The sequence below is a fragment of the Labrus mixtus genome, chromosome 12, assembly GCF_963584025.1.
Source record: "Labrus mixtus chromosome 12, fLabMix1.1, whole genome shotgun sequence".
NCBI lineage: Eukaryota > Metazoa > Chordata > Actinopteri > Labriformes > Labridae > Labrus > Labrus mixtus.
Window position 1 is genome coordinate 7531130 of NC_083623.1, and position 25882 is coordinate 7557011.

Here is a 25882-nt window from a genome sequence, read left to right on the forward strand (position 1 = left end):
TGATTGATCGGTGGGTGGGTGGATGGACGGATGGTTGGATGGATGAAATTTTACTGAAGTTTGCAATACTTGAACATCCATTACTGTTTCGCCCAACGATGACAGTAGCCATTTTGGAAATGCTGACTCCAACTAACTTATAGCTAATCGAGAAGCAGGCGTTCAGGTGGGCCTCAACAGCTACAGTGCGCCAACCTGTCAGTCAACTCAACCAAATCAATTGTATGCATGAATCAGAATGATAAAAAAGAATATAGCCCTGAAGTAGTGCTTAAAATTGGCTAGCTGAATGGATAGTGTTGACAAACTTCTAAATATAGCCGAAACCTACATGGTCATTTTCAGTTTTTACTTAAAATTAGATAAATGATGTGGTACAAATGGCCCTGTGTGCAGTGATAGATAATCTGGCCTATGTGCTGACAATCTGACCGATTTCCTTACTATTGACAAGTACCTCATACAACCCCACTTCAAACATAACAAACTATCCTTTTAAGCCAATGAGAAGACCATATGACAGCCAAAAGACTTCTAAGTTTGGCCCAACATTTTCTGTGTGTGCAATCCCATCTGTTGGGAGTAAAATGCTCAAAGAGAAAATGTGCTCAGGGGCCTTTAATGCTAAAAATATTCAGTCACTGAGAACTGAGGGATGTTTCCAATTTGAAACAATAGAATATCTAGGACCCCTCCCAGTACCCACCACTTTCGTGCAAATCAATGCTCAAGGATTTTTAAAGCACGCTCTGCAGTGTTACTCTGTTGTCAGGCTCTTAATGGCTGCAGGACAAACATTGTTTGTCTCAGGCTTGAATCAAATCAGGCAGAAAATATGAGCCGCGGCTCAGTATTCTTAATAACCCACTGCAGAAGAAATGTGTTATAGTTTGAAACGCCATTGTATTCAGTCTCATTTAGTCATTTTCAGAGTAAAAGTGTAAAAAACCAAATCAACAATCTCTATCAGGCTTGTGAGTAGAAATGGATGTTGTTTCCACTCAGGCATGACTGCACAATTCTGCCTGATAACATCATGGGACGAGACGCAGCATAGATTCAGGCTTTGTGGACATGGCAAGGCATTGTGGGAAACCCCTATGGGAGTTATGACTTGACAAATATTTGAAGTGCAGCCCGGCTCTGTTTACCTCAGCCAGAGCCTCAGGATGATGCTGCTACATTTGAAGTATGCATCGCAAAGGAGCTAGAGAACTGACAGTCAGAGTCCCAGGAATTACAAATTGAAAGCCATTTCACATTCTTATTAAACAGGAGTATGCTTTTTCTTTTATTTGCTTTAATTTACAATTATTTGAACGAGCAAATGATTTTCAGGAAACCTGAGAAAAATCATTAACATTGATCAAAAGGAACTAAAAATATCCCTGGCCTGGATGACTTTGTCTTTGCTGTTGTCATCAAAACATACTGGTAATGTTGCTCTTTTATTTCAGTGTTTGGATGAATTTTGTTGTCCAGAAAACAAGGCTAAACACATAGTCAAACTCTGAAAAGGACACATTTATAAAACATGTATTGGCATTCTGTACATCTGCATTTTTTATCACATAAAATCCAGTTTACATTCAACGTACAAATGATGACATTGATCACATTAGAAGAAATGTGAATATTCCAAAAATGACACTTGAGAAAAAGGCCAACAAAGGGCGATCCAATCCCAAACATTTGAGGACAAAACGTGGTTACAAAAACAGTCCCACACAGGCAAAACTGAATGGACCAACACTGAGATGTGTTCATTTACAGAGTGCAATCACAGCATAACCTTTATACAAAAGGGTTTTGTTAGGAGGTTCATTATTTGCTATGGAAACGAATCAGTGCATCTTTCAGGATAATTAGATTTGCACAGTGTGTTCGTTTAATTTCTGATGCCAGCTTCGATCACATGGGGGGAATTAACAAACTTGTCTTCCTCCTTAATTATGCAGTCCTAAATCATGGAGGTGGAAAAGTCCAAATTGAACTGGGCAGACATACAGCTTACATCATTGTAAATATTTAACATTAAATTGATTTGATTCCAATAGGAAAGCTGCACAATTCCAGATTTTGTTCAGTTAATTGGAAAACCTGAACTTCTAACACTGCAAATTAGAAGGTTTCAAGAAAGGTAAAAAGGTTTAAATAAAGTAAACGCGATCTCCTGAGCAGCTCAACACATCAATATTCTGCCCCCTCTCTGTAAATAGGCTGTGTCCAGTGTTGCAGATCAGTAACCAGCAGGAATAGCTTATGGATCCACAGCGGGGATCATGCTGACCTTGTTGTTCCTGCTTATCCTCCGTTCCGGTCTCGGTTTGGGCAGTTTAGTCTGGATCAGCTCCTCAGGTGTGTTCCCCAGCGGCGGAAGCAGCCTCTTCTTGCTGTTCCTCGTCTCTGGTAACCACTGGGGAGGCAGCTCGAAGGGCCCAAAACCAAACTGTGTGGAGTCCTCGGCATCTGTGGGCGTTGCTGGGGCCACCTGAGAGGATGAGGCGTAAGCACACGTGTGGACTGGAGATCCTCGAGGCGCTGTGACTGAAGGAGGGCAGTCCTTCGTGATGACCAGCCCTCCTCCTGTCCCCTGCAGGGGGTCCTTTTTGGTGATCACCTCACCTCTGAGGCTGCCCAGTCTGGAGCCAGCCTTCTGGTCCTCTTTGGGGACAGAGCACCCTCCTGGTCCTTGAGAAGGGATGTTATTCTCTACTTCTTCTTCTTCCTCCTCTTCAGAGGGTCTGAAGATCTGTTGCTGGCCGATGTTAAACATCTCCAGGAGCTGGCTCCCTGATCTCCCGGCTGTTTCTAGTCCCACCGGCTCCCCAATTACACCCTCCGCTCCTAAAGAGGCCAAACCCCCGCTGCTTACCACATTCCGGCGGCTGTATCGTCTGTGAATCCTGGCCAGCAGGTCCAGACAGCTGTGACGCGCTGAGCGGTTCACAGTCAGGAACAAAAGTGGGTTTGTGAGGAGGGAGACTTTGGGCAGCCAGAGAGCTGTGAGAAACAGAGAAATGGGGAGCTCTTTGGGGTCTGCCAAAATGGTGCGATAAACCACCAAGGCTCCATAGGGGGCGCTGCAGGCAGAGAACGCTAACACTACAGCCAGAAGAGTGGCGTGCAGCTCTGCCTCTCTCTGCGACACATACGGGATGGAGATACTGTTCTGAGGAGTCCGCAGCGCTGCAATGATCACCTTCTTCTTCTGACTGGCACTGAGCGCTCTGCGGATCAGCAGCATGAAGAGGAAGACCAAGGCGAGAGGAAGGATCACCGTGGTGACGTTGTAGATCAGCACGTACACCATGTGGCCCAGAGAGCGGGCGTGGTCGTCCGAGCAGGACGAAGTGACGTAAACGTCTGTCACATTGGTCACAGCAAACACCGGAAGGCTCACCACTGCCGCATGGACCCAGATATAGATGACGAGATCTCGGGATCTTGCGTCTGAGATTTTCCTCTCTAATGGATACAGCACAGAGTAGTACCTACACATGGGGGGAAAAAACAACATCTGACCTTTAATTAAGGGTGAAGAAATTCAACTTGTCAAATTGGGAAAAGGTCATTTATAAGAAAAAAGTAATACAGTCTGAATTCCTGTTAGATGATTTAAAAAATAAATACAATAAAATATATTTAATTGACATTTGTTTCATGTCAGAGGGTTTCTTCTCTCAATTTCTCCTGGAGGTAGATCATTTAGGTTTTGCGTAGTATGGTAGGAGTATGGTAAGAAGTGTGTTAGCCTATTTACCCTAGATAAATCCAAATGTCGTCTGCATAGAAGGCAAGTTTATATTCTGTATTCTATATTCCCTTTATGGAAATTTTTGTTTTTTGGAAATCTTGTTTTTTTCTAATACACTAAACTAACGGTTCCAGATATATTGTGAAAAGTATGCAAAGCCCTGTCTTGAGCCCCTTAAGCTATTTGATAAATATCCGTTAATCCTAGCAGGAGGATTTGTCACAAAGTGCCTCTATAGTTTTAATAAATGTATCATGTAAACCAAATCTATGTAGGACTAAAGGATATCCATGTAAACTGAATGAAATGCCTTTATATCATCCAAACTTTAACACTGTTATTCAAATACAGAGGCTTCTTTGAATGGAATTGGTCACTTCCAGTTTGAGGATTTTCTTAACGGAGGATGAAATGTTTAACTCAGACTTTTTTCAGTTGAAACAGGAGGCATAGGAAGATAAACGTACGAGTTTGAGGGGTTTTTTATTGGAAGATTTATTTTTTTGTCTTTTTTAACGCCTTTATTGGAGAGATAGGACACTGGATAGAGATGGAAATCAGGGAGAGAGAGAGTGGGGATTGACATGTGGGAAAGGAGCCACAGGTTGGATTCGAACCTGGGCCGCCCGCTTGGAGGACTAAAGCCTCCATACATGAGACGTGCGCACTTACCACTGCACCACCAGCATGAATTATGAGTTTTTTTATCAATAAAAATCTCTGATGATGCTGCCTTCGAAGACATTTTTGTTTTCTGAAATGCTGCAAAAACCCTTTAAAGAATGCAACAGAATATTCTCAAAGTGGTTATAAAAAGTGGGAATAACAGTCCCCATATAAACTCATTATTTAATTGGAATAGGATGAAAGAATTTTCTCTTTTCTGTCTTCTCAGTGTGCTACCTTATGAGGCCGAGTGGGTGTTCCAATGCACTTCTACAAACGCACATCTCCTCATATCACAGATAACAGTATGTAGATCATCTCTCATCCTTTTGTTGTCTCTTAATAATAAGTAAAACAAATCGCATGGAGGACTCACTTGTTTCCCTGGATTGTCTCTTCATCAGCCCATGCGACTGTATGAGAGTATGTGTCTGTTGCAGTGTCAGCAGGCTTGTATATCAACAGCCTCGATTAGCCTCCTAGAGAATAAATAATTCATCGGTTTTATAGCATTGACTGTTTTAGTTGCTATGGAGGCAATATCATCTTTGTAGCTGTGAAAGCATGGCTGGGAAAAAAAAGGATCTGACTGCAATTCCCTTAATAAAAAGATGAAACCCACATTTACTTTTGTTTTTCTCTGCTCAATGACTTTATGCAGATATAATAAAGTCCTTTGTGAATTTTATATTTCCGATAATATAGGTTCTACAGCAATGTTATTATTCTTTGTGAAACTGTGCCTGTAAACCTCCATCTTGCAGTATTTTTTACACTGACGTATATCCACTATCTGATCAATTTCAAGGAAACAGCAACATTTTAAACACAACAAATTGATGGATTAAAAAACAGAATGATATCAAGTCCATTGCTCAGAATAATCTTCAGGAGCTAGTTGCTTGAATTCATAATGGAATATCAATATTTAGCATATGCTACATACTCCCACTGTGTCAAACTTTTATTTAACACCCTCTGTCTGAGTACAGTCTGCTCTAAAAGAAGTTTAAAAGGTTTAGAAACAGTGACTGTACAGAAGTTGATGGTACAAACGATGTTTACGAACAAACTTTGAGGACTTTTTGTCTCTTTAGTTAGCTAGCTAGCTAGCTTGAAAACAGGCTGTTAGCTTGCAGGCTAGACTGGAGAGGTTTTCTTTTCCTATTTCATTGATTAAGGCAAACTTCCAGAGCAAATTACAGCAACTTCAGACAACTTTATTTTACAACTAAAGTGTTCTTATTTTCTTAATTTTGCTAGCCTGTTAGCAGTAAGCGCCTAGATATGGGGACATGTATATGTTCGTCAACTGAATATCCTCTTATTATGGCACATAAGGAGACCTTTCAAAGGCTTTTATGTTTTTACATTTTTTCACAAGCTCCTGGGTTAGTATGAAAATCACCTATCTACAGCTTTTGTGCAATATTTCTTGAAACCTTCAACCTAAAATTAACTGGCAAGACAGTTTTCTACAGATATTGATACCTCAACAATGGCTGAATACATTTTTATCAATAAAAAATGCTAATAAAACGTCCATCTACCACAGCCTCTGTTCTTGGATTTGAACTGCAAAAAGGCCCAACCAAAAACACTTGTTTCCTCATGGTGTTAGCATTCAGCTAGTTTGGTTGGTGGCTCAGAATGTTTTTTATTATCACCATCCATCAATTATCTTTACAGCTTAACCTATTTGGGTTCCCCGGGGCTGGAGTCGATCCCAGCTGTCATTGGGCAGGAGAGGGGATACATCCTGGACTGGTCGCCAGCCAATCACGGGGTTGACATACAGAGCCAAACAACACAGTAACACTCACACTCCTGGAACACATTAAAGCTCTCCAATAAAGATAAGAGCACTATCGTCACTATTTAACTTGGTAGAAATGCAAAAGTCTAGTTTATGAACTTTTTTAATTGAAAGAGAAAGCCATAAAAAAATATAGGATGTTTGGTGGAGGGAAAACTAGCTTCAAAACAACTTCAGCACTCACTCGGGAGTTGCATTTCATGTATCATTTGTGCTTTATAAATATTTTTTTTTTGATGAAGGGCTGGAGCAGCATTACTTTTTCAAAAAGCAGTGTATATCATATGTGGGCAGCAACAGTAGTCATATAAGCTACTCTGAGTTTTAGCTTTTAGCGCTGCAGGGAGGCCACTCAGCCTGGAGTACACATGCTCCATCGATCACCCCCCCCTCAACTGCTCTCATCCACACCACAGGGTGTGCATGAGACGGCACTTCTGCTACAAAAAAAAAATCTTCTCAATTGGGCACCATTTTGATGCTCCTTTTCCTAGTCTCAATATTCAGAAACAGATTATCTCTGGAGTGCACCAAACAATGTATTTATTAACAGAGGACAGGAATTATTTTAAAACATTCACTCTGTTGTATTTACTTTAAAATCCCGTTAGGTGAGTGGGAGGTAGCCACAAGCCTTCGTCATACTCATATTTCAAAGTCAGATGAGCAAAAAAAACAAAAACCCCACTCTCATCCTTTTGAGGGAACGAGTGCTCTTTTGGTTTTATAAGAGGTGGATAAAAGGTGGATTCATAGTCAGTAAATTCATTTGCAAGCAGAACATTTATCTACAACAAAAACATTTTTATCGTCTGCTTTTTGTTTAAATTGGTGACTACTATATCAGTCAATCAATTCATATGGCACCAAATCCCAACCAAAGTTTTCTCAAGACTCAGGATTTGGTTTCTTATAAATCCGGTTTACACACACAAGAAATGTTGTCCTGGTGATGTGATTGGAAAACGAAGACAGAAGTAGAATTAAAAAAGAAAGACAGAAAAAAGCAGACCTCCTTCTGTCAAGGACCTTGAATGATATACAAAAATAGTTAAGAATAAAATGTAAAAATCATTGTACTACTGTTTTTAGGTGTTAAAAATCTTTTAAGTAGGGTTGTCATTTTCAGATTTTTTCTGTCCGATCTTTTCTGTTATGCTGCTGTGGGCTCGGAGAACAACATATTGTGCTTATTGTGTATGCAGACACACAAAATGACAGATACACCAAATCTCACGTCTTGAATGTTATTTACAGAAACCCAAATGAATCCCCCAATGAGCACGCATTTGACAACAGTGGCAGAACTAGACTAAATCCTTCTGCAGCATCTGGCTGGTTCATTAAAGTTGGATAGAGTAAGAGACATAAAAAAACACAGACACAGACAGCATCAAAATTTGTAATCAATGTTTCCTGACCTGTCGAGTGCGATGGCGCTGAAGCTGAGCACAGTGACGGAGCAGAAGAGTTTGTGGAGGAACTTGATGGTCTTGCAGAACATCAGAGTGTGAAGCCACCAGCAGCAGCGGGGGCTGGCTCCCAGTGCAACGTCAAAGGGGACACACACCAGGCCAGCGCAAATACCCGAGCACGCCAGGTTCTTGATGAATCGGTTGGTGACGGACTTAAAGACGTTTGTGCAGCAGGTGCACCACAACACCGTGGCGTTTCCTGTGGGGAGGAAGGAAGACACGGTTTGTTTTTTGGGATTTCCCAAACTTTCCATTTTTCTTGGTTTTTGTCTTGTTTTTTTCTCACGTTTACTTGGTATAGGATGGTGCATTGCCAAGTAGAGTTTCTTAGCAGAGCAGTCCCGACTGCTATTTTCTCTTGGATTATTCTGAGACTTTCCGGGGGGCGAGGGAATTCTGGCTAGGTTTTTATGATGTTTCATCAAGATTTAATGTTTAGCAATAAACACTCATTTTCGCCCTTGTCAACAACTGCATGATAAAAATGGAAATTTTCTGATATGAATGGCTTTTTTTTTGCCTACTGAATAGTACTTTCATTGGGGAAACTAAAGTATGAAACTAGAGGCCTGCTGAGATACAGAATGGTGATATATGTGCTGGTGTGATCACTCGATACTGGCATGTGGATATATCAGCAATTTTCAATTTCCGCTAACTGTCAAAATGAAAACCTCTCTCAGTGAAAAAGGATTGCAGAAAACAATGATTGATCTTATTTCACATTGTATATCATATGTCCTTTAGAGAGCACCCTCTGACTCCTTATTGTACAACACACTCAGCACTGTGGGCAGCACATTTTGCAGAGCATCACAGCAGACAGAACGTTTGAATGCACTATGCTGTTGGATTTTCACCGATGGAGTTATTTCCAAGAATGCAGCCATGTGAGTAAAGCCATGCGTGTGAAAAATCTGTGCAAAATCCACATAAGAAGATTCCATTTTTATTATAGTTTAAGGAATTAGGCCAAATATGTTAGTTGGAATGTTAATAATTATTAAATCACCTTCATAAAAATCAGTAAGGTGGTGGTTATGAATCCCATATTCGTCCGATTCTAGTGCAAACAATTGAAGTTGGAGAATAAGAGCTCCAAACATTGGTTGTAGTAACTTTAATTACCTCTTTTAGTACTTTCTTTAAGCTTCAGGTTCCCCACACAGCCCCAAATGAAACGTTTAGTAGTCGTCTTGAGACTCTAAATTGCACATTATTATGAAAGATGGGTGACTGCTTGTATGTGTGGGGTGTCACATGTTATGAATAATTTATCCTCCATGTGTTCTCCCCTGACCTCCTTTCAGCTAATACACTGAACTGAACTAAACTTCCTTCCAGCACAGAGACAGTGATTGAATGTATTAAGGTGTTGCATGGACAGACGTTAACAGGGATAGTGTTTCAGTCAACTTAAATATGCTGGATCACAGATGCTATTTGGAAGAATCATTTCTGATCACTTGCACAAATATTTAAACAAACGTATTTGTATCCTTGCGAGAAAAAAGTCCTTCTTTGCAGGATGAAGAAATGACACAAACCTAATCAGAGTTGGAAAGCACTCCAGGTGCAAGTGGGGACACACTGTGGCATTTTTAATGTTAACATCCTTCCGTAATTTGGAGACGGCGTCGACTGTTAATTAGATTTAAAAAGGTGAACTTTTGGACTCCCTGCTGCGCGCAGACTGCCGTCAGGTCACACAGGGAGACATGTGATAACAGCCTCTCAAGATGTAATTACTCACAGAGTGTTAGCTGTGCTCTCTTTGTCACAAAGAAGAGCAAGATGTTCTCTGCCAAGGAAAAGTGATTTATTTTTTTTATGTGGTTATTTGTATCTGATATCTGCAAATGTTCCAAAACAGGTCACAGTCAGCCATCAACAGCTGGCGTGCAAGAGACAGGAATGTAGAAGGAATGCTCCGTCTGGGTCTGCACTCTCAAAGTAAGAGGAAGGTTACATAAGAATAAAATAATAATTGAGCATGAGCTTCTTTTTATTTGTCCTGGGAGGTTTTTCAGAAAGAGCTGAAAGAAGCTGTTTTGACAACATGTTGTTGTTTACTGCTTCTAACTGCAGGATTTTAGTAACACACACACAGAAACACACGGGGGGAGCATTTCAGGGAAACCCTAATATAGCACTAATTAATGCTCTGCCTCAGCTTCCTGTGAATTAGACTCAGATGGATTAATGAAATTAGCACAAATAGTCATTGTTTAAAACTCAACGACGTACACAACACACAATGTCCACAACTAAGAAGCATTTAGATTCTTACTTTTCAGTGTTAGAGTTAGGCTTACCATCAAAAAATTCAATTTATGGTGATGAAGGTAAAGATTAGCAGGAGGAGAGGAGAGGAGAGGAGGGGGGGAGAAGAGAAGAGAAGAGACGAGACGAGACGAGAGGAGACGAGGAGAGGAGAGAAGACAGGAGAGGAGAGGAGTGGAGAGGAGGGGAGAGGAGAGGAGAGAAGACAGGAGAGGAGGGGAGAGGAGAGAAGACAGGAGAGGAGAGGAGAGGAGAGGAGAGAGACGAGGAGAGAAGACAGGAGAAGAGAGGAGAGAAGAGGAGAGGAGAGGAGAGGAGAGAAGAGAAGAGGAGAGGAGAGGAGAAGAGAGGAGAGAAGAGGAGAGGAGAGGAGAGGAGAGAAGAGGAGAGGAGAGGAGAGAAGACAGGAGAGGAGAGGAGAGGAGACGAGACGAGGAGAGGAGGGGAGAGGAGAGGAGACGAGGAGAGGAGAGGAGAGGAGAGAAGACAGGAGAGGAGAGGAGAGGAAAAAGGGACACAAACCTCCAAAATGATTGAAAAATAGCTCCTTTGTTGTTGCCCTACAAAAACAAGCCATCATTTGTCATCTACAAAAACATCTTGTTATCATTACATTGTGTGTCAGTGCCCTTTCAAACCATGATGGAGTCTCTGCGACATCACCCATTGGTCCCTGAAGAAACCAAAGGATGTTGTTTTAAGCTCAACAATGGCGGTTGCCATATTGGAAATGCTGTTTCTAACAAAATTCCGACTAATCGAGGCACAGGTGAAGAGGTGGGATGAATGAATAATTAGTTGCTCAAACACGCACATCCAAGATATGGTCATGGTAACAAGATGGTCATGTTGTTAAAAAAATGGGACAACAGCCGTCTCACAGCTGCTCCATCATAAGCTCCTTCCACCGATTTTCAGTCCACCATTATATCAGAAAAGAACATCAATAGTACAACCTTGTTAGACCTCTTCTTAGATCGACCTGTGTTCAAGCAGTCTTTCTGCTTATTTCAATGATGGCATGGTTAGAGTTAGTCTACCAGTAAGCTTCTACACTATGGCTCTACCTTTCCGCCTGCTCTAACAATCCTAACCATGCGTATGTTTCCCTTTTTCAGGTCCTTTTTTTTTTCCAGCGTATAAAAATCCCTGAAGGTATAATTTTAGCACAAAGAGGGTTCTCGACGGGAGCTGTGTGAGAGTTCCTCTCTCGTACAGCTGCAGTGGTGTGATGTCACACCCTCATAGTGTTTTCCGATACAGGTGACGTGGGATGTGGGATCACAGCTCGTTATCAGCGTTTAATATTAAAATACATCTTCTGTTACACACCTGTAAAGCATTTTCCACCTCAAACACACAAACCGGACTAAAGACGGGGATGTTGTAATTTCAACTTTTTCTATTAGACATTTATATGCATAATGATATCTATTCCTATGCCTTTATTTGTGCCTTGTGCAAAATCTACAAAAACAGCCTTCATGATTTCTACATAAATAACACAGTAAAAGATTCATTTGTGTCATAGTTTAAAGCCATGTAAAAAGAAGTGCTTCACACAGGCCTAGCTGTCACTAATTGATCAAATAACTGAAGTCCTTGTTAATGCCTACAGTTCCTGCCGACAACATTTGGACCTCTACAATGGGTCTTGTTTTGGTTGTAAAATGCGTTTGTCCCTTTGTGCCTCAAAAATACTCAACCAGCACTCGAAGAACACCTTAGCAACCGTCCTCGCAGCATCCAGTGGAGAGAAAGGGCAAACATTTAAACATGATTCAGTTCAGACTTTCAACGGTGTTTAAACGTAGCAGCACTAACTAAAAGTCTAAAAGTCAAAGTGTGAAACATAATTAGCACCCTCAACACCTTCTTTGAGTGCTCTCCTGTGTTGTTATAGTTACTTTAGTTTGAATGAAACACATTTTTAATGAATGGAGAACATTAGAAGAATATAGGGAGCTCGTTATACTAATAGACCACATGCTAAGATTCCTCATTACAGTCAGTAATAATAACTGCTGCATGGACACTGGGGCGCTTTAATCAGATTTACATTCAAACTCTGATCATGCGCTTTGTCTGGAGAAATAATGATACAGTGGTATAATGAACAGATAAATACATGGGTTTGGAAATGTTAGCTCCTCCTGGGAATTGCACCAATTTGCAGTCTTTCAGAGAGTAAGATGAAAAGATCGATTCGATGCCAGAGTTGGTGCATTTGAGGAGACTGTTAGCCTAGCTTAGCATAAACAAAGGGGGCAAAGGGAAACAGAGAGCCAGACGCTCAAATTCTTAAAAAAAAACCTTGTCAGCACCCTGAAAGCTCACTTCAAGCTGTTTCATCCTGGTGATTTAATATCATTATTATTATTTATTCTCACACAAACACAATATGTTGGGTGGATAAAATATTGCAATTGAATAAAAAAAAAGATAAAATATAATAATATAATATAACCCTACTCCTATTATATATATAATTTAATATAGATCCCTACTCCATGCCAGACATTTTGACCAGGGTTGGAAAAACATAAGCACTGGTTTATGCAGTGGGGGCATGACGTATGTGTGCGCACAAAAATAAGCTTTTATTTAACCTTCCTTACTTCTCTAATAAGATCTACTGTTATGATTAACATTAATGTATCATACAGATGTCATACTCCTGTGTACAGAGGCGCTGCTTGTCAACAGGCAGGGCAGGAAACTGCTTTGGGGCCCCAGGCCAGGAGGGGGCCCCCTAGAGCTGGCAAAGTTTAGACCACAGCAGAGGCTCAAGTTTTGCAAGTAAAACCTCCGTTAAAGACGCCGTAGTCCTCCATTGTTGTCGTCGTTGTTGTGCTTGGAGACGGCGAGCAATCTCTCATGGAGTTCAGCCATCTCTGCTTGCTCATTTCCCTGTTACATATAATTATGTATTTTCTCTTTGTTGTTCTCTTTGTACCATCTGCGTCATTGTAAGCGACAACTTGCCCTCAATGATTACTCAAATATACTTTATAAAGGTTGAAAAAAAGATGAATCCTTTTCTTCCAAAAACCTTTTTGATCTTTCATAAAGTGTCTCCAGAATCATGATCACACATTTTATGAAAATCTAAACCTCAAAGGCAGCCCTGTGGAGTCTCATCAGATTTATTATTCCTTGTTTTATTCTCTCCGTGTTTTATGTATTCCTGGTCAGGTCAAGAGTTTGCAAGCTGGGGAAATTGCTTTGACTCTCTTTTTGTTGTTGAGGTGAAATGAAACGACTGCAGTCTCCACTCAGTCACGAACTGAGTCTCATTGATTCAGGCGTTTGATGCCTCGTGTCTTAGGTGTCTTCAGTGACAACACTACTGCTTTCAATAATCAATGATCCAATAGTCCGTGTGGTTGGGTCATCTTTGTTTACATTAACTCCACTAGGTCAGCTGTTCAAGGATAAGAATGGTTCGGAATATAAATAGACTTTTTCAGTAAACAGAAACAGATAATCCAATTTATCTTAGTCCCTGTTTATGAAAAAAAGGACCAGCCGTATTCAGATAGACGTACGTAATCCAGATCACCATTGCGCCAATCTTGGTGATCATTTGACTGACGGTATGTACGCATTTTTTTCCAGTAATTCCAATGAAACCAGCGGTTAGGGTTAGCTTCCAGCCAAGTCTTACTTTTCCCCCGAGGTGTTTGCGTCTACAATGTAAACTCTGTCATTACTTGGCACGTTCATCATCTTGCACCTCAGTCGCGCTCACTTCAGCAGTAGGAGCCCGAAGAAGAAACAGATTTTCTTGTATTTTGCTCGCAATTAACAGGTTTTTAGATTTATTTTTGGCCTTTTTGTGCCTTTAATGGAGAGATAGGACAGTGGCTAGAGTTGGAAATCAGGGAGAGAGGGGAATGATATGCAGGAAAGGAGCCACAGGTTGGATTCAAACCTGGGCTGCCCGCTTGGAAGACTATAGCCTCCGTACATGGGGACGCGCGCACTAACCACTGCGCCACCAGCGCCCTGCAAATGAATGCGTTTTAAGTCTGCGGAAATAACAACATCATGATGAAGATTTGTAAAAAAGTAAAAAGTCAAGATTTGTAAGAGAAGAAGACGAAAACGACTTCAAAAATGTATGTTTGCGTTTGAGGTATTAGGGGAATCTGAACACTGACTGGCTTTCTTGACATAGCACGAAGTAGATTTGTCACTCAAGTTGAAATGTTTGATCTTTATTTGATTGTTAGTCACACTTTTATGCAGATATCTGTTTACAGAGATAAGTAAATCATTCTCAGAATTTAAAAAAGCACTGTAGTGTTTCTTGTACAAAACTCCTGAAAACTTCCTGAAGTTTTCTGGCTGAGCTGCAATGCGTGACCGCAAACAGACAAATGTTTTTCACTCCAACCTTATATGGACTTTTTCCTTGTGTTTGATATTTTGAATGAGTCGAACTGCAGGTAGCATTGATCAACAGGCAAAAATAAACTGTCGTATAGCAGACTCTATAGTGCTTCGTTTGCCACTTCGGCTACATCTTATCCTGCTTCTTTAATGACTGAAACTACCCGATTATTCCATCATGGCGTTTCTCTTTTATATTTTTGTATTTGATTTTATTCGTTCACTCCGGTCCTTAAATGTTTAAATCCCGCTTCAATAAAGACCTATGCTGTTTATTAAAGAGGTCACAGAAAGACACATTCAAACCTTAAGTCATATGGATGACATGGAGAAAAGTAGAGAGTTTGAGCCGCGCTGCCAAAAGCCATTTCATTCGCACTTATTCATGTCCTCATACTCTGACCTCGCCACATGGCAGTGCACAGCAGGAGGTGCTATGAGTCAGACAAATACTCAGTTGGTGCGTTTCGCCCTGTTTCATCACAGTGAAGTGTTTGTGTGAGCTGCTCCAAGTCCAGCCTGTCATTGAGTCTATACTTTCACAAACAGCACAAAGCAATCACGGCTGAGAGTGTTTTTTCGTACTGCGAGGATTTTAGGCAGCAAGATTATGTTTCTGGCTGTTCTTCATCCAGGTGTGTGGGAGACTGATGTGGTGGTACAACAATTCACACAGCTCCTTCATCACATCCATCAACGGCCTGAGCTCTTACTGACATAAGTGGGAATATCTGTCCCAGAGCCAGAACAGATTCAGCCTGAAAGGAGCTTAAAATGTTTTTTTTAATGCCAGTGGTGTCTGCCAATTTCAGAATAAACTACAACACCTACACCTCGCTGTGGTTACCACAACAGCCTCATCAAAGTATCAATTTTCTCTCTGGATCCTCAACCTTAAATTCATTATGATGAAAATATGAAGCAAATACAAAAATGGAGCATTATTCTCATTGAAACGTCTATGCTTACTTTTTTAGTTATTAATTGACGTTTTGATGATGTTTAACATCCAATATCTACTCACAGGAGCAGAACAAACACAGTCAGAAAAGGTATTCGACACAGGCACCAACATGACATGTCCTGGGATTATTTGATGTCTGTTATATGTAAGAACAAGGTTGCTGACAAAAGTTTTATAATTAACAATTCTCTGTGTTTTTTATTGAGTTCCCTACAACTTCAAAATAATGGAGTGCCAGGAAATAATTGTTCTGCCTTGCAAAATTCTTTGAAAACACACTTGCACCCCCTAAACTACCAACTGCAGTAAAGTCTGAATTTGTTTGGGGATGACAAGGAGTTTGGGTCAAGTGTTTTTATGGTTTCTTCAAGTTTAAGTGTCTGTCTTGTCAGGATACCAGATTTTTAAACGTTGATATGATTTTTGTGAGAATCTAACAATATTGATATCTGTTTCAACAGAACAGAAACAAAAAGAAACAATTTCTTGTTTGTTTTTTTTACCAAAAGAATGCGGCCAAGTCCTGCACACTGTCTGTGTTTCACAAATTCATTAAACGTATTTGTGCAATAGAGACAGTGCTCTTGCTCTCTCTTCACCTCATGCTTGCTTTTGATACAATAGGGTGGGCTTCATTAAACATGGAGAGTGCATTGTTTAAACACACATGGTATTAAATATGTAGAAAGAATAGACATTTTTGACATCTTGGCTACTGAGCTGTGTAACATTTTACTAGTGGAAGTGTAACATTTTCTGTATGAAGGATATGTCTAAAGAGTTCATTTGCACTTTGCACAGACCAGTGGTTTAAAGGAGTAATGCCAATAGCCTTGTCGTTTTATATTACTGGCTATAATTTCACACATTTGAAGTAGATTCAGAGGCACTGCCTGTCGATAGGCAAGACAGGCAACTGCTTGCAGCGCCAGGCCGGTATAGAGGAGCCTCCATTCAGTAGGAAACCTCCCTAAAGGGGGCTCCATCTGACAGCACTTACTCTCCTCGCCATGTAGAGTGTTGCATGCATTATTTGCTTTAAAAACCTAAGTTTGTCAATGAAAGCCACTGAAGGAAGATGAAGAGGATTCATCTGTATGGGAGTGAAAAAAGACAGGAAAGAGGAGTAAGCGTTGGGACACGGGCAGACATAATGGTGATCACTTGAAGGGGGCCCCTATGAATTTTTGATATAGGGCCCCAACAGAGTCCAGCAAAGTTATAGAGATGTAAATGGTCCTTCAAATGGACTTCAATTCATACAACCCCATCTAGTGTAATATTTACCTATATGTACAGACACCAACATGGCGTAGATATGGCATAAAGTATTGCAGGCTTCTTGTGGAAGGTTGTATTATTCAGTCATAAAGGGTTTCCCCATGGGGGGGTTCCCTTGACCCACATTCAGATATCAAACTGTTGAGTCTCAGTGAAGTAAGGAAAGTAGTTTTTTTTTATTATTATCAAGGAATCAGAGTGAAACATGTCTGCTCTTTTATTTCAGGCCCTTTTTGTCTTGTATGCACACCGTGATAGTTAGTACAACTCTACTTACCCAGTAGCGAACTAATGAGGATGAGGACCTGGATTGTGGTGGTGAAGTCCCGGTACGCTTGCTCTCGGATGAGCCTCTCCTGCTCGTGCAGCCCGGTCCCCTCAGCTGGCGGGCTCGTGCTGCTGTCCCACCGGATCGGAGCGCTCGAGGCGTTCAGGAGCTCGAGCCTGAGGTGGGCTGCTGTGAAATTGGCCGCGGCGTCTCCAACCTCTACAGTCCGGCTCCTGGTACCCATGTCGGTTTTATGGACGGATTCTCTCTTTAAGAGGGCTGGCGGGTTGTCAGGAGCCAGCGTTCAAGAGGCATGATGCAAAAAAAAAAAAAAAAAAAGGAGACAAATCTGCAAAAACACGAATTATGTCAACGAGGATGCACAGGTAGGAGAGGTAAGGCGTGCAGCTGCCTGCAACGAGAAGATCTTCTGACAGGAATATTGTCTGCAAAATGAAGAAAAAACATGGTGTGTCCTAAAAGCCTAATCATGCAATCAAAGCAGACGGGTCCTGTGCTGCATGCTCCATCATCCCCCAATGCAGATGGATGGAAGAAAAACGGTCAAAGCATCTGGAGTCCGTGCGCAGTGGATGCTGCTCTCTGACAGCGAGAGCACCTGAAACGATCACCGGTCTGCGTAGCGTCCATTCCGACAACAATAAAATAACGTGCAGCTCCTGCGGGAAAAGCAGCACGATAAGCCTTTCCCCCCCCACCCCCTCCGTCTGTCAGGCAGTCACCCGCGCTGCCGCTTCCAGTCGCTCTGTCACAGGCTGTTTACTGGTAGACTGAAGTGGTGAGGGAGCCTGCCCAAGCGATATCTCGCAGCGTGAGGTGCAAGACTGGAGAGGAGAGGAGAGGAGAGAGGAGACAGGAGAGGAAAGCCCCACCTCTTCCTACAGAGTCGAGAATCTTATGAATGGCAAGAAAAAGGGGAGGAAGAGGAGGGAGACCAAATCACAGTCTGATCACTGTTGGAACCCTTTTCTAATCCACAATTTTAAAGCTCCTGTCAGGATTTTTTTTATAGCTGGATATAAAATGGACTGAAATGAATGCTGATGTAATGTTATGAGCTTCAAAAGGGAAACAAAATTGATCTTTTTTCTTTATGGTTTCTTTTAATGTCTGAAACTGTAGCAGCAGGGTAAGTGTCAGAGGAAGTGCTTTTGCTGAACTCTGCCTGCACACCCTTTTTTTTTTTTTTTTTTTTTTTTTTACAATATTCTCCATGTCATAGATTCAGGAGGAGTGATAAGGTTTGTGAAAAGAAAGCAGAATAAAGATTTTTGTTTAAAATGCTACTTGTACAGGACAAAATCAGTCCACAGGGGGCGCCAAAGACAACACAAACCAAAAGGCATAACCACAGGAGCTTTAAATGGGTCTAATATATTTCATTCAGAGGCAAACTATCAGTCGGTGTTATGTGGTTAAATGGTTGGTGATGAGATAAGAGGATAGGACTTTATTAATCCAGGTGGATAAGGGTGGAATTCAAAGAAACCATCGCTAAAAAATAATAAATACAATTTTAATAAGTTAGAGTTATTGACAGTTCGGACACAACCCCATGGCTCTGTTCATGAGAGCTCCAGATAGGGCTGGGGGATATGGACAAAAAATCCTATCTTGATATTTGTTGGCTGAATGGCAATACACAATATTATCTATTTTTTCTTTTTCTGCAAAGAACAAAGAATAAAGTCAAACAGGCACTTTCATTAACATCCAGCACAATGTCAACATGTACATGAAAAATGACAAAAAAAATGATCTACCTGTTTGTGAAATAAAACACATTAAAAAAAAATCAAGTGCCTGAAATCAAGTTAAATAAGTCAAAATGTTGCTTTCCTAACAGCTGTGTATGTTGTAATTCACAGGGTGTTGGAGTTTTTGCTCAGAGAGGGAGAGAGGCGGAGCGAGGTGATTCAAAATGTGTATAATGTTATTTTAGTGCAACATAAACATCAATTTAAAGGATATTGTCTTACCCTATATCTTGTTTGAAAATATATCAATATATCTTAAAAACTCGATGCCCAGCTCTATCTCCAGGTCATGACCCCTGCACCGATAAAACTCCATGATAATGAAGAAAAGTTAATTTGCACATGACGGATCATAGCACATGTTAAAGAGTACAATAAAGCCCAAACAGGACGTTAGGCTGACATGACTGTCCATGGAGTTTAGCCTTAAAGACAGCCTTTCTGTTGTCTGTTCACTCTGTTCTCTCACAGCAGCTCGTGACATTCCTCTTTGGTTTGCAGAAAATACCAAAATAGGAGAAGACATACCTCAGTACACCAAAACAATGTTTAACAATCACTTGATTTACAGCTGAAAAACTAAGTCACGTCGATGGATTGATCATTTTTGTTCATTTCTGAGAGAGAGAAAAATAAAGATTAAAGTTATAGAATAAAGTTACAAGCTTTTTGAAGTATTTGCTGCTTCTTTTGTCATCTTTAATTGTAAAGGAAGAGTCCTTTAGTTTGGTGCTGAATCCCCGGGCAGAAATGTGTCCATGCATCCCGTGATAATGAGGAAATTACCTGTTGTTTTCTCAGGAACTTATTTATCTAGTTATCTGGAGATAACACGGCTTATTTCCTCATGTTAGCTGGGTCATTTTCTGCCAATCGGAGGATCAAAACAACAAGCTGGTCTCTGTGATACAGACCACAACATGCCATGCTACCATGATTGCCCACACTAATGAGGTAAATGAAATCTATTTCTGTTTGTTTTGTGATTTTGTAACTCTGGAGGTACAAGGAGTTGGCAGTAGCTCACTCTGTAGGGACTTGGGATGGGAAACGGAGGGTCACCAGCTCAAGTCCCGGTGCGGACCAAAATATGGAAGTTGGTCTGGTAGAGAGGTGCCAGGGCTCGCCCCAAAAGCTCTGGCTGTGTATCTCACTCTGACATCTTTCCACTAATGAATGTCCACAGGTCCTGTTTGTGCATGTGTGTCTCTCAATAACATAGTGTAAACCTGGATCAGGGAGTATTAAAGTAAATTAAAAAATGTAAAAAGATCTCAAGAAAATGACTTAAATGTAATCATTACCACAGGAAAATGGAGTAAATTAAATGTAGGGATGCATGTTTTCGCTTAGGGCTTCTGTAGTTTTGCACCATTGAGTGAACGAAAAAAGCTATTTGCCTCAACTTTGAACACTTTTTTTTAGCAATTTTAAATTTAAGCATGTTTGGCAATTCTTTGAAATGTTTTTGACTGAGCGAAATAATCATGAAGAAAAAATGTCAGATTAATGTATTATAAATGACTTTTAGTTGAAGCCACAGTTATATCTAATAAACCCATAATGGTACAGTTTCTGTAAGCCAGATTCTAGGGTCTGTTGGGGCCCCAGGCAAAATTCATTGTGGGCCCCTCCGACCAGCGTTCATTATTATTTTCCTCTTTTCTTTTTCACTCACAGACAGATAATTCCCTCTTAATTTAACCTCCATTGACAAATTTTGATTTTCACAGCAATAACGCATGTGACGCTCAGCTTACGCTCAGTGCTATCAAAATGGGGCCCCCTTAGGGAGGTTTCCTACTGCCATTGCCAAATTTGCACATTTTGAGGCAATGCTGTGGTTTAAAGATGGTCAGCTGTTGGGGGCCCCCTACTGGCCTGGGGCCCCAAGCAGTTGCCTGTAGAGAAACAGACAAAGATCAAAGCATAAACGCATAAAAGAGGCTAAAAGAGTGAATAATTCTGAAGCTTTATTTGTAATATTATTAACATGTCAATACAGAAACTGTTCAATAAACCACTCTGTTATAGAATTATTCAACTTTATGTGAAAATAGACAGTCAAAGTTTGATCTCATGTTGGACAATTATGCTCACTTTAGTGCTCACTAGAATCCTTGTTCTGCCAACTCAAGTAGTCATATTTATTCAATAACGACGGTATCCAGAGAGGCAACGAGGATTTGACTCTCAAACGAGAAGTCCTGCCTCCATCATGTGTTCGTAAAGATAGAAGAGATTTCACCCTCTTTGTATCCCACTTCAGGACACACTCCCTTCTTTGAAACAGACTTGGTCGTAAAAACCCCAAAGAGAAAAGCTTACATCATCAAATCAACTCCACTTCCCTTTAAAAGAAGCGAAAAAGCCGAGCGAAGGTTTTGAACTTTGACTGGGGAATTAAACTGCAACAGTGAGACCAATATTCTTCTGTTTCACATGATTTCATCATTTCAGCGCTCCCTTTTTTGTTTCATATTACAGTGTTTTTGTGTGACACCACTTTTCACTGCAAGAAACATCAATGCACGTAGAAAGCCTGAGCTGCCACTAGAGGCCGACATTTACACTTGAAACAAATCTCAGTGAGGAGTTAATCCTACAGGAGAGATGTCTGTGTGTTCGCCTTTATCTAAAGACAGTTTGCTCTAAGAGGAGGTTATTGTATCAGTACAGGTCGATGACTGACTCTGGATACGTCATACATTCCTTAACCTTGAGTAGCAGTGATATCAGAGTATCATAAAGATAAGAAAGGTACTTTTTCTTCCTCTTTAACTTTCATGCTAAGTGCCTGGTGATTGTGTGAAATCAGTCTGAGAGGATTAGTTCGTCTTGTATCCAAATGTTCCTCTATTATCCGTATAATCTGATGTGGAGGTTACATTAAAACATTTGTACTCAATTTGCTGCACGTCCACATTCTCGCACCAAAATCTGTCTGAAGTCATTCATAGTGTCTTTTTTATCGTCTGAACCAACAGTGATATTGGATAATTGTTAAAGAAAAAAAAAGTTACAGCGTTTTCCTTCTATACTACCAGAGCTGGGAAATGTAGTTGAGATCAGTGTAAGTATTTTTTTTCTTAAGAGAGATATCATGACAGGGTAGAAATAACTGCCCTCTCTTAAAGGATAATTGCTGATCTTTTAAATTCACTATAATTTCTTCTTTTTTTTTTTTTTTTTTACTATTACCTCAAAATAAATTATACAATATGGTAATATGACAATGTAGAAAATCTCCTCTTCTACTACTTGCATGGGCGGAGCTTCAAAGCTAATAGAGGCACCCAGCTCCCCTTTGGCAAACTCTCTTGAACAGTGCTCCTCTCATGTTAAAATCTTAGCAACACCTTTTTTAAATGAAGCTGTGCGTGACTTCAAGCAGGACACAGAAGTTACACGCCCCAGCTCTCTAATCAGCTGATTGAATCATTGCTTCTGATCACACACAAACTAATCACAGCTCATTCTCAGGTCAAGGTAGCCCATTTAAAATGCAACTTCCGTCTCACTGATCTCTGCTACACCAACGCTGCACACACTCTGCTGCTGCTGCTGCTTCTGCTGCTGGCAAAGCTTTACCTCCACCACCTCAGCCGCCCTCCTTTCTGCCTCCAGCCTTTTGGTTCACCCTTGTAGAGGTTTAGCTCTGCGCTCACTGGAAAGCTGCTTTTATTTTCCGTCAGCATGTTTGTCAGAGTCCATGCTGATAGTTGATTGGTTAGCTGAATTTAAAATCACTGAAAGTCAAAAACGGAAGTCGATTCTTACTCGGCTCTTTCCAAGCATGAACAAAAAAATCAAAAAGGGGAAGGAGTCTATTCTTTTTAGAGATGGTTTTAGTTGTTCCAGCTGATTAATGACCGTTTTCTACAACAAAACACTGAGTTGTTACTGTGGGATATTTCATTCTGGCAGGCTGTGAAAGATGTCTTGTTTTAATCACAGTAGTGATGGCTGCGTTACAGTAAAATGTGTCACTTCTAAGCTCCTGATATGCACGTTGGCTCTCTGCCTTGTCTTAGTGTTACACTGAATCTGAACACAAGCCTCATTGACAAGCTAAGCTTTTGATTTCTCCACTCAAGAACTTCTATCTGAATAAAAGCGTTAATGTTACACTGAATTCATTCAAAACTAAAGGCAGGGTCAAGCAGAGCTGAAGAAGGCATTTTCTAAGATGCTTGATACACTTGACGCAGCAGTGCTTGCTAACAAGTGCTCTTGTTGACTAAGTGGCTCTTGAAGAACTCCTGGACTCGTTCCCACAGATCCAGCTGAGCCTCCGAGTGGGCTTTTGGCTCGCCACCGAACACCACAGGGGTCCCTACCGCTCCGTGAAACGTCGACCCACAATACGGCATGTGTGGCACTTCCAAAAAGTGACCCGCTTTCGGGTATGTCACCAGCTCGTAAGACTTTTTCCCGTGTTTCCTGAGCGTTTCGACAGCTTGCTTGGCAAAAAAGCCGCTGTTCCAGTTGTGGTCGTCTTCAGAAACTGCGAACAGGAACTGGCAGCTGGCACGTTCCACCATAAACAAAGACTCTCTGTTCTCCTCCAAAGACGGGTCTGGGAGGGCGTCCCGTATATCAAGAATGCCAGAGTCCAGGAATTTGATATTGTCTAAGACGGGATAAAGAGGAGGCATAACCAGCTCTTTGTAGTGCAAAGGAATCACAGTGTTCGCGTTGCAGGCGTTAATGCAGACGGTCGCAGAGATCCCCGAGAGGAGGGACGACATCGCCAAAGCAATACCACCACTGTGAGAGATGGATATGATGCCGATCCCAGGACCTTTAACCTACAAGAAAAAAAAAGCACTGTGTTAATAATCACTATCAGATGTACTGCTAGGATATGTGATGAAACAGACTATTTATAAATACATTACAGACATGTCGCAGTTTGAGAAAAGACTTAAACTTGGGTTTGCACTCACTTATTTTCATAAATCTACTGATTACTCTCAAAGTTAATTAGTAAATAGGGGCCAAAAATAAATGTAGAAAGTAATGCATTTTGTATACTCTTTATATTAATTAAGTTTTGTTAGGTTGGGATAGGAACTGAGTCCGTCAGGTCACATGGATATAGGTAGCTATGATTATGCTGCCATGGTACTTTGATTATTTTGATAACCCTCAAAGACTTTAAAGTTTTAAAGACATTGCAAAAAGGTTCAGAAAAAAACAGAAAGTCGGCAATAGATGGCACCAATGACACAAAATTAAATACAAATAGGAGCTTTTAGCTCTAATCGATTCTCACTTTAGGATAGTTATCACATATTTTTACTGTCAGGTTAAAGTCAGGTTGAGTGTGTGGGGGGGGGGGGGGGGGGGAGTAATGCAAACGCTGTTCGCTTCCCTGTTTTGATATTCAATGCTTACCTCTGGTTGTCTTCTTAGATATGTTACAGCCTCTTCAAAGTACTCCAGATTCAACTTCTCAGCTTTCCTTGGTAGATCCTCGTAGCCTAAATAGGCCAGTGCGAGCACAACAAAGCCTTTATTTGCCAGGAGGCTCGCTCTGGGCTCAGTGAGACCTCCACCGAATGTGTACAGATCCACTATTCCAGGAAACGGACCTTTTCCTGGGAGACAAAAAGAGGGAGCGGAAGTTAAGAAGAATACATCGCTCCATGCATTTTTATCGACTCCAAAACGCTGACTCATAAGTGGCCGCTTACCAGGCGGTATGAAGAGGACTCCTCGTATTCTTCCCTCTTGCACAGGAATCCTTTTCATCCCTTCTGCCATGTATTCTCTCTCGTTGGTTTCAGATGCTAACAGCTCACCAGTCTCTCCGCTGAGTGCTTCAATCGTTACCTGTGTTGGGCTGAGCACGTTCTTCTTCAGGATTTTACTGTGCGGCGTCTCTGGTGCCAGGGACCAGAACAAACCCATGGGCTCCACTCCGGTGTAACTTCCTCCCAGAGAGGGAGCACGAGAGACATCCACCTGTCCACTTTCATCTGCTTTGTAGAGGGCCGAAGCCTTGAATATCACGCCTCTGTCGTCGACCAGTTTGGATCTCAATTCCACCGGTTTGTGAGGAGCGAGGCCCTCCACTTTCACGTGCACCAGTTTATCAAAGAAACAGCGGATGCTGGGGAGAATTCTCACACGGATCTGTGAGTACGCCATTTCAGCTCTTCAGGATGAGAACACTGATCCACTGTACTCAGGCCTTTGGTTTAGCACAGCTGCATCTGTTGAGGAAATCATGAATTAAATGAATGTCAGAACTTCCATAAAAAGTCGGGAGTGGTGAAATTGTTAGTTTCTACAATGCAAGGTGACGCAGATGTGGACAATTCTTCATCGACACAGTGACAGAACATCATCGATAAGTGCATAGTGATGTCGCTACATTGATTTCTGAAGTAATTTCTAAATAATAATAAGAATTCATATTTATCTGTCTGCTTTTCTAAAACTATCAGGGAGCAGTAATATCGAAAATTGAGGATGCAATACACCGCGATGCATCAATTCATGATATCCAATCATGATACCAGAAGAACTTTGAACTTTTAAAACAGCTTTCCCTCTAAGTTAAATATTGAACAAAGCTTTAAAGTTGCACGATTCTAGGTATCTAAATAACTAATTTTTAGCAGCACGATTTTGGCAAAAATCATTATCACGTTTATTTTGATTGACACTAAGATCCCGATTAATAAACACAACCACACATTGATTTTACAACATCTAGAATCTAGATCACATGCATTTATCATTCCTAACAGTATGAACAATGAAAAAAAACAAGCAATAACTAATGATAGAATAATAATATGTAATAGATATAAAAAAGAAAGAAATGTTTCTGAGGTAGTGGTGATGTACTCTTGGGGCCAAAATATGAAAACAAACGTTCCCAACACATGACAAAACCGATGGATCAAACCATCACAACACGGCACAATAATAGTTTAATCTCGATTATCTAGTTTTCATGACCGTGGGAAGATCAAATTGTTATTGAAATTCAATTAATTCCCCAGCACTACCTAATTGATGCATTAACTTCAATGGATGTTTTCTTTCTCTTGGGACTCATATAGATTTTCTCAGGCACTCTATGCAAAGTAAACCCCTATTAAATCTACATGTGGCTCAATAAGTATTCATGAAAATGCTGAAATTAATCAAACTTCCCTGGGTCATTTCATGTGCAAACATAT

The 25882-nt window shown here is 40.9% G+C and overlaps 2 protein-coding genes across 2 annotated transcripts; both read right to left on the bottom strand.

Moving 5' to 3' along the window:
- Positions 1-1520: 1520 nt before the first annotated feature.
- gpr176 (G protein-coupled receptor 176) lies at positions 1521-17215 on the bottom strand. The gene is made up of 3 exons (XM_061051737.1): positions 16915-17215; positions 7661-7913; positions 1521-3494 (listed from the first exon to the last, which is right to left on the bottom strand). Exons 1-3 carry the CDS (start codon positions 17147-17149, stop codon positions 2261-2263), a joined length of 1722 nt encoding a protein of 573 aa, XP_060907720.1. The 5' UTR covers positions 17150-17215; the 3' UTR covers positions 1521-2260.
- A 3430-nt stretch (positions 17216-20645) lies between these two features.
- On the bottom strand, positions 20646-24924 carry acot20 (acyl-CoA thioesterase 20). Its single transcript, XM_061051739.1, has 3 exons — positions 24383-24924; positions 24084-24286; positions 20646-23494 (listed from the first exon to the last, which is right to left on the bottom strand). Exons 1-3 carry the CDS (start codon positions 24837-24839, stop codon positions 22904-22906), a joined length of 1251 nt encoding a protein of 416 aa, XP_060907722.1. The 5' UTR covers positions 24840-24924; the 3' UTR covers positions 20646-22903.
- Positions 24925-25882: the final 958 nt, after the last annotated feature.

What these genes read in the sequence shown, in the direction of transcription:
- acot20 (XM_061051739.1), bottom strand. Translation starts at nt 24,839, where the DNA reads ATGGCGTACTCACAGATCCGTGTGAGAATTCTCCCCAGCATCCGCTGT. An exon ending in AGTCCTCTTCATACCGCCTG is followed by an intron (nt 24,287 to 24,382) that starts GTAAGCGGCCAC and finishes TTTGTCTCCCAG; the next exon opens with GAAAAGGTCCGTTTCCTGGA. An exon ending in ATCTAAGAAGACAACCAGAG is followed by an intron (nt 23,495 to 24,083) that starts GTAAGCATTGAA and finishes TTTTTCTTGTAG; the next exon opens with GTTAAAGGTCCTGGGATCGG.
- gpr176 (XM_061051737.1), bottom strand. Translation starts at nt 17,149, where the DNA reads ATGGGTACCAGGAGCCGGACTGTAGAGGTTGGAGACGCCGCGGCCAAT. An exon ending in CCTCATTAGTTCGCTACTGG is followed by an intron (nt 7,914 to 16,914) that starts GTAAGTAGAGTT and finishes TCCTCCCCACAG; the next exon opens with GAAACGCCACGGTGTTGTGG. An exon ending in AGCGCCATCGCACTCGACAG is followed by an intron (nt 3,495 to 7,660) that starts GTCAGGAAACAT and finishes CCCCATGTGTAG; the next exon opens with GTACTACTCTGTGCTGTATC.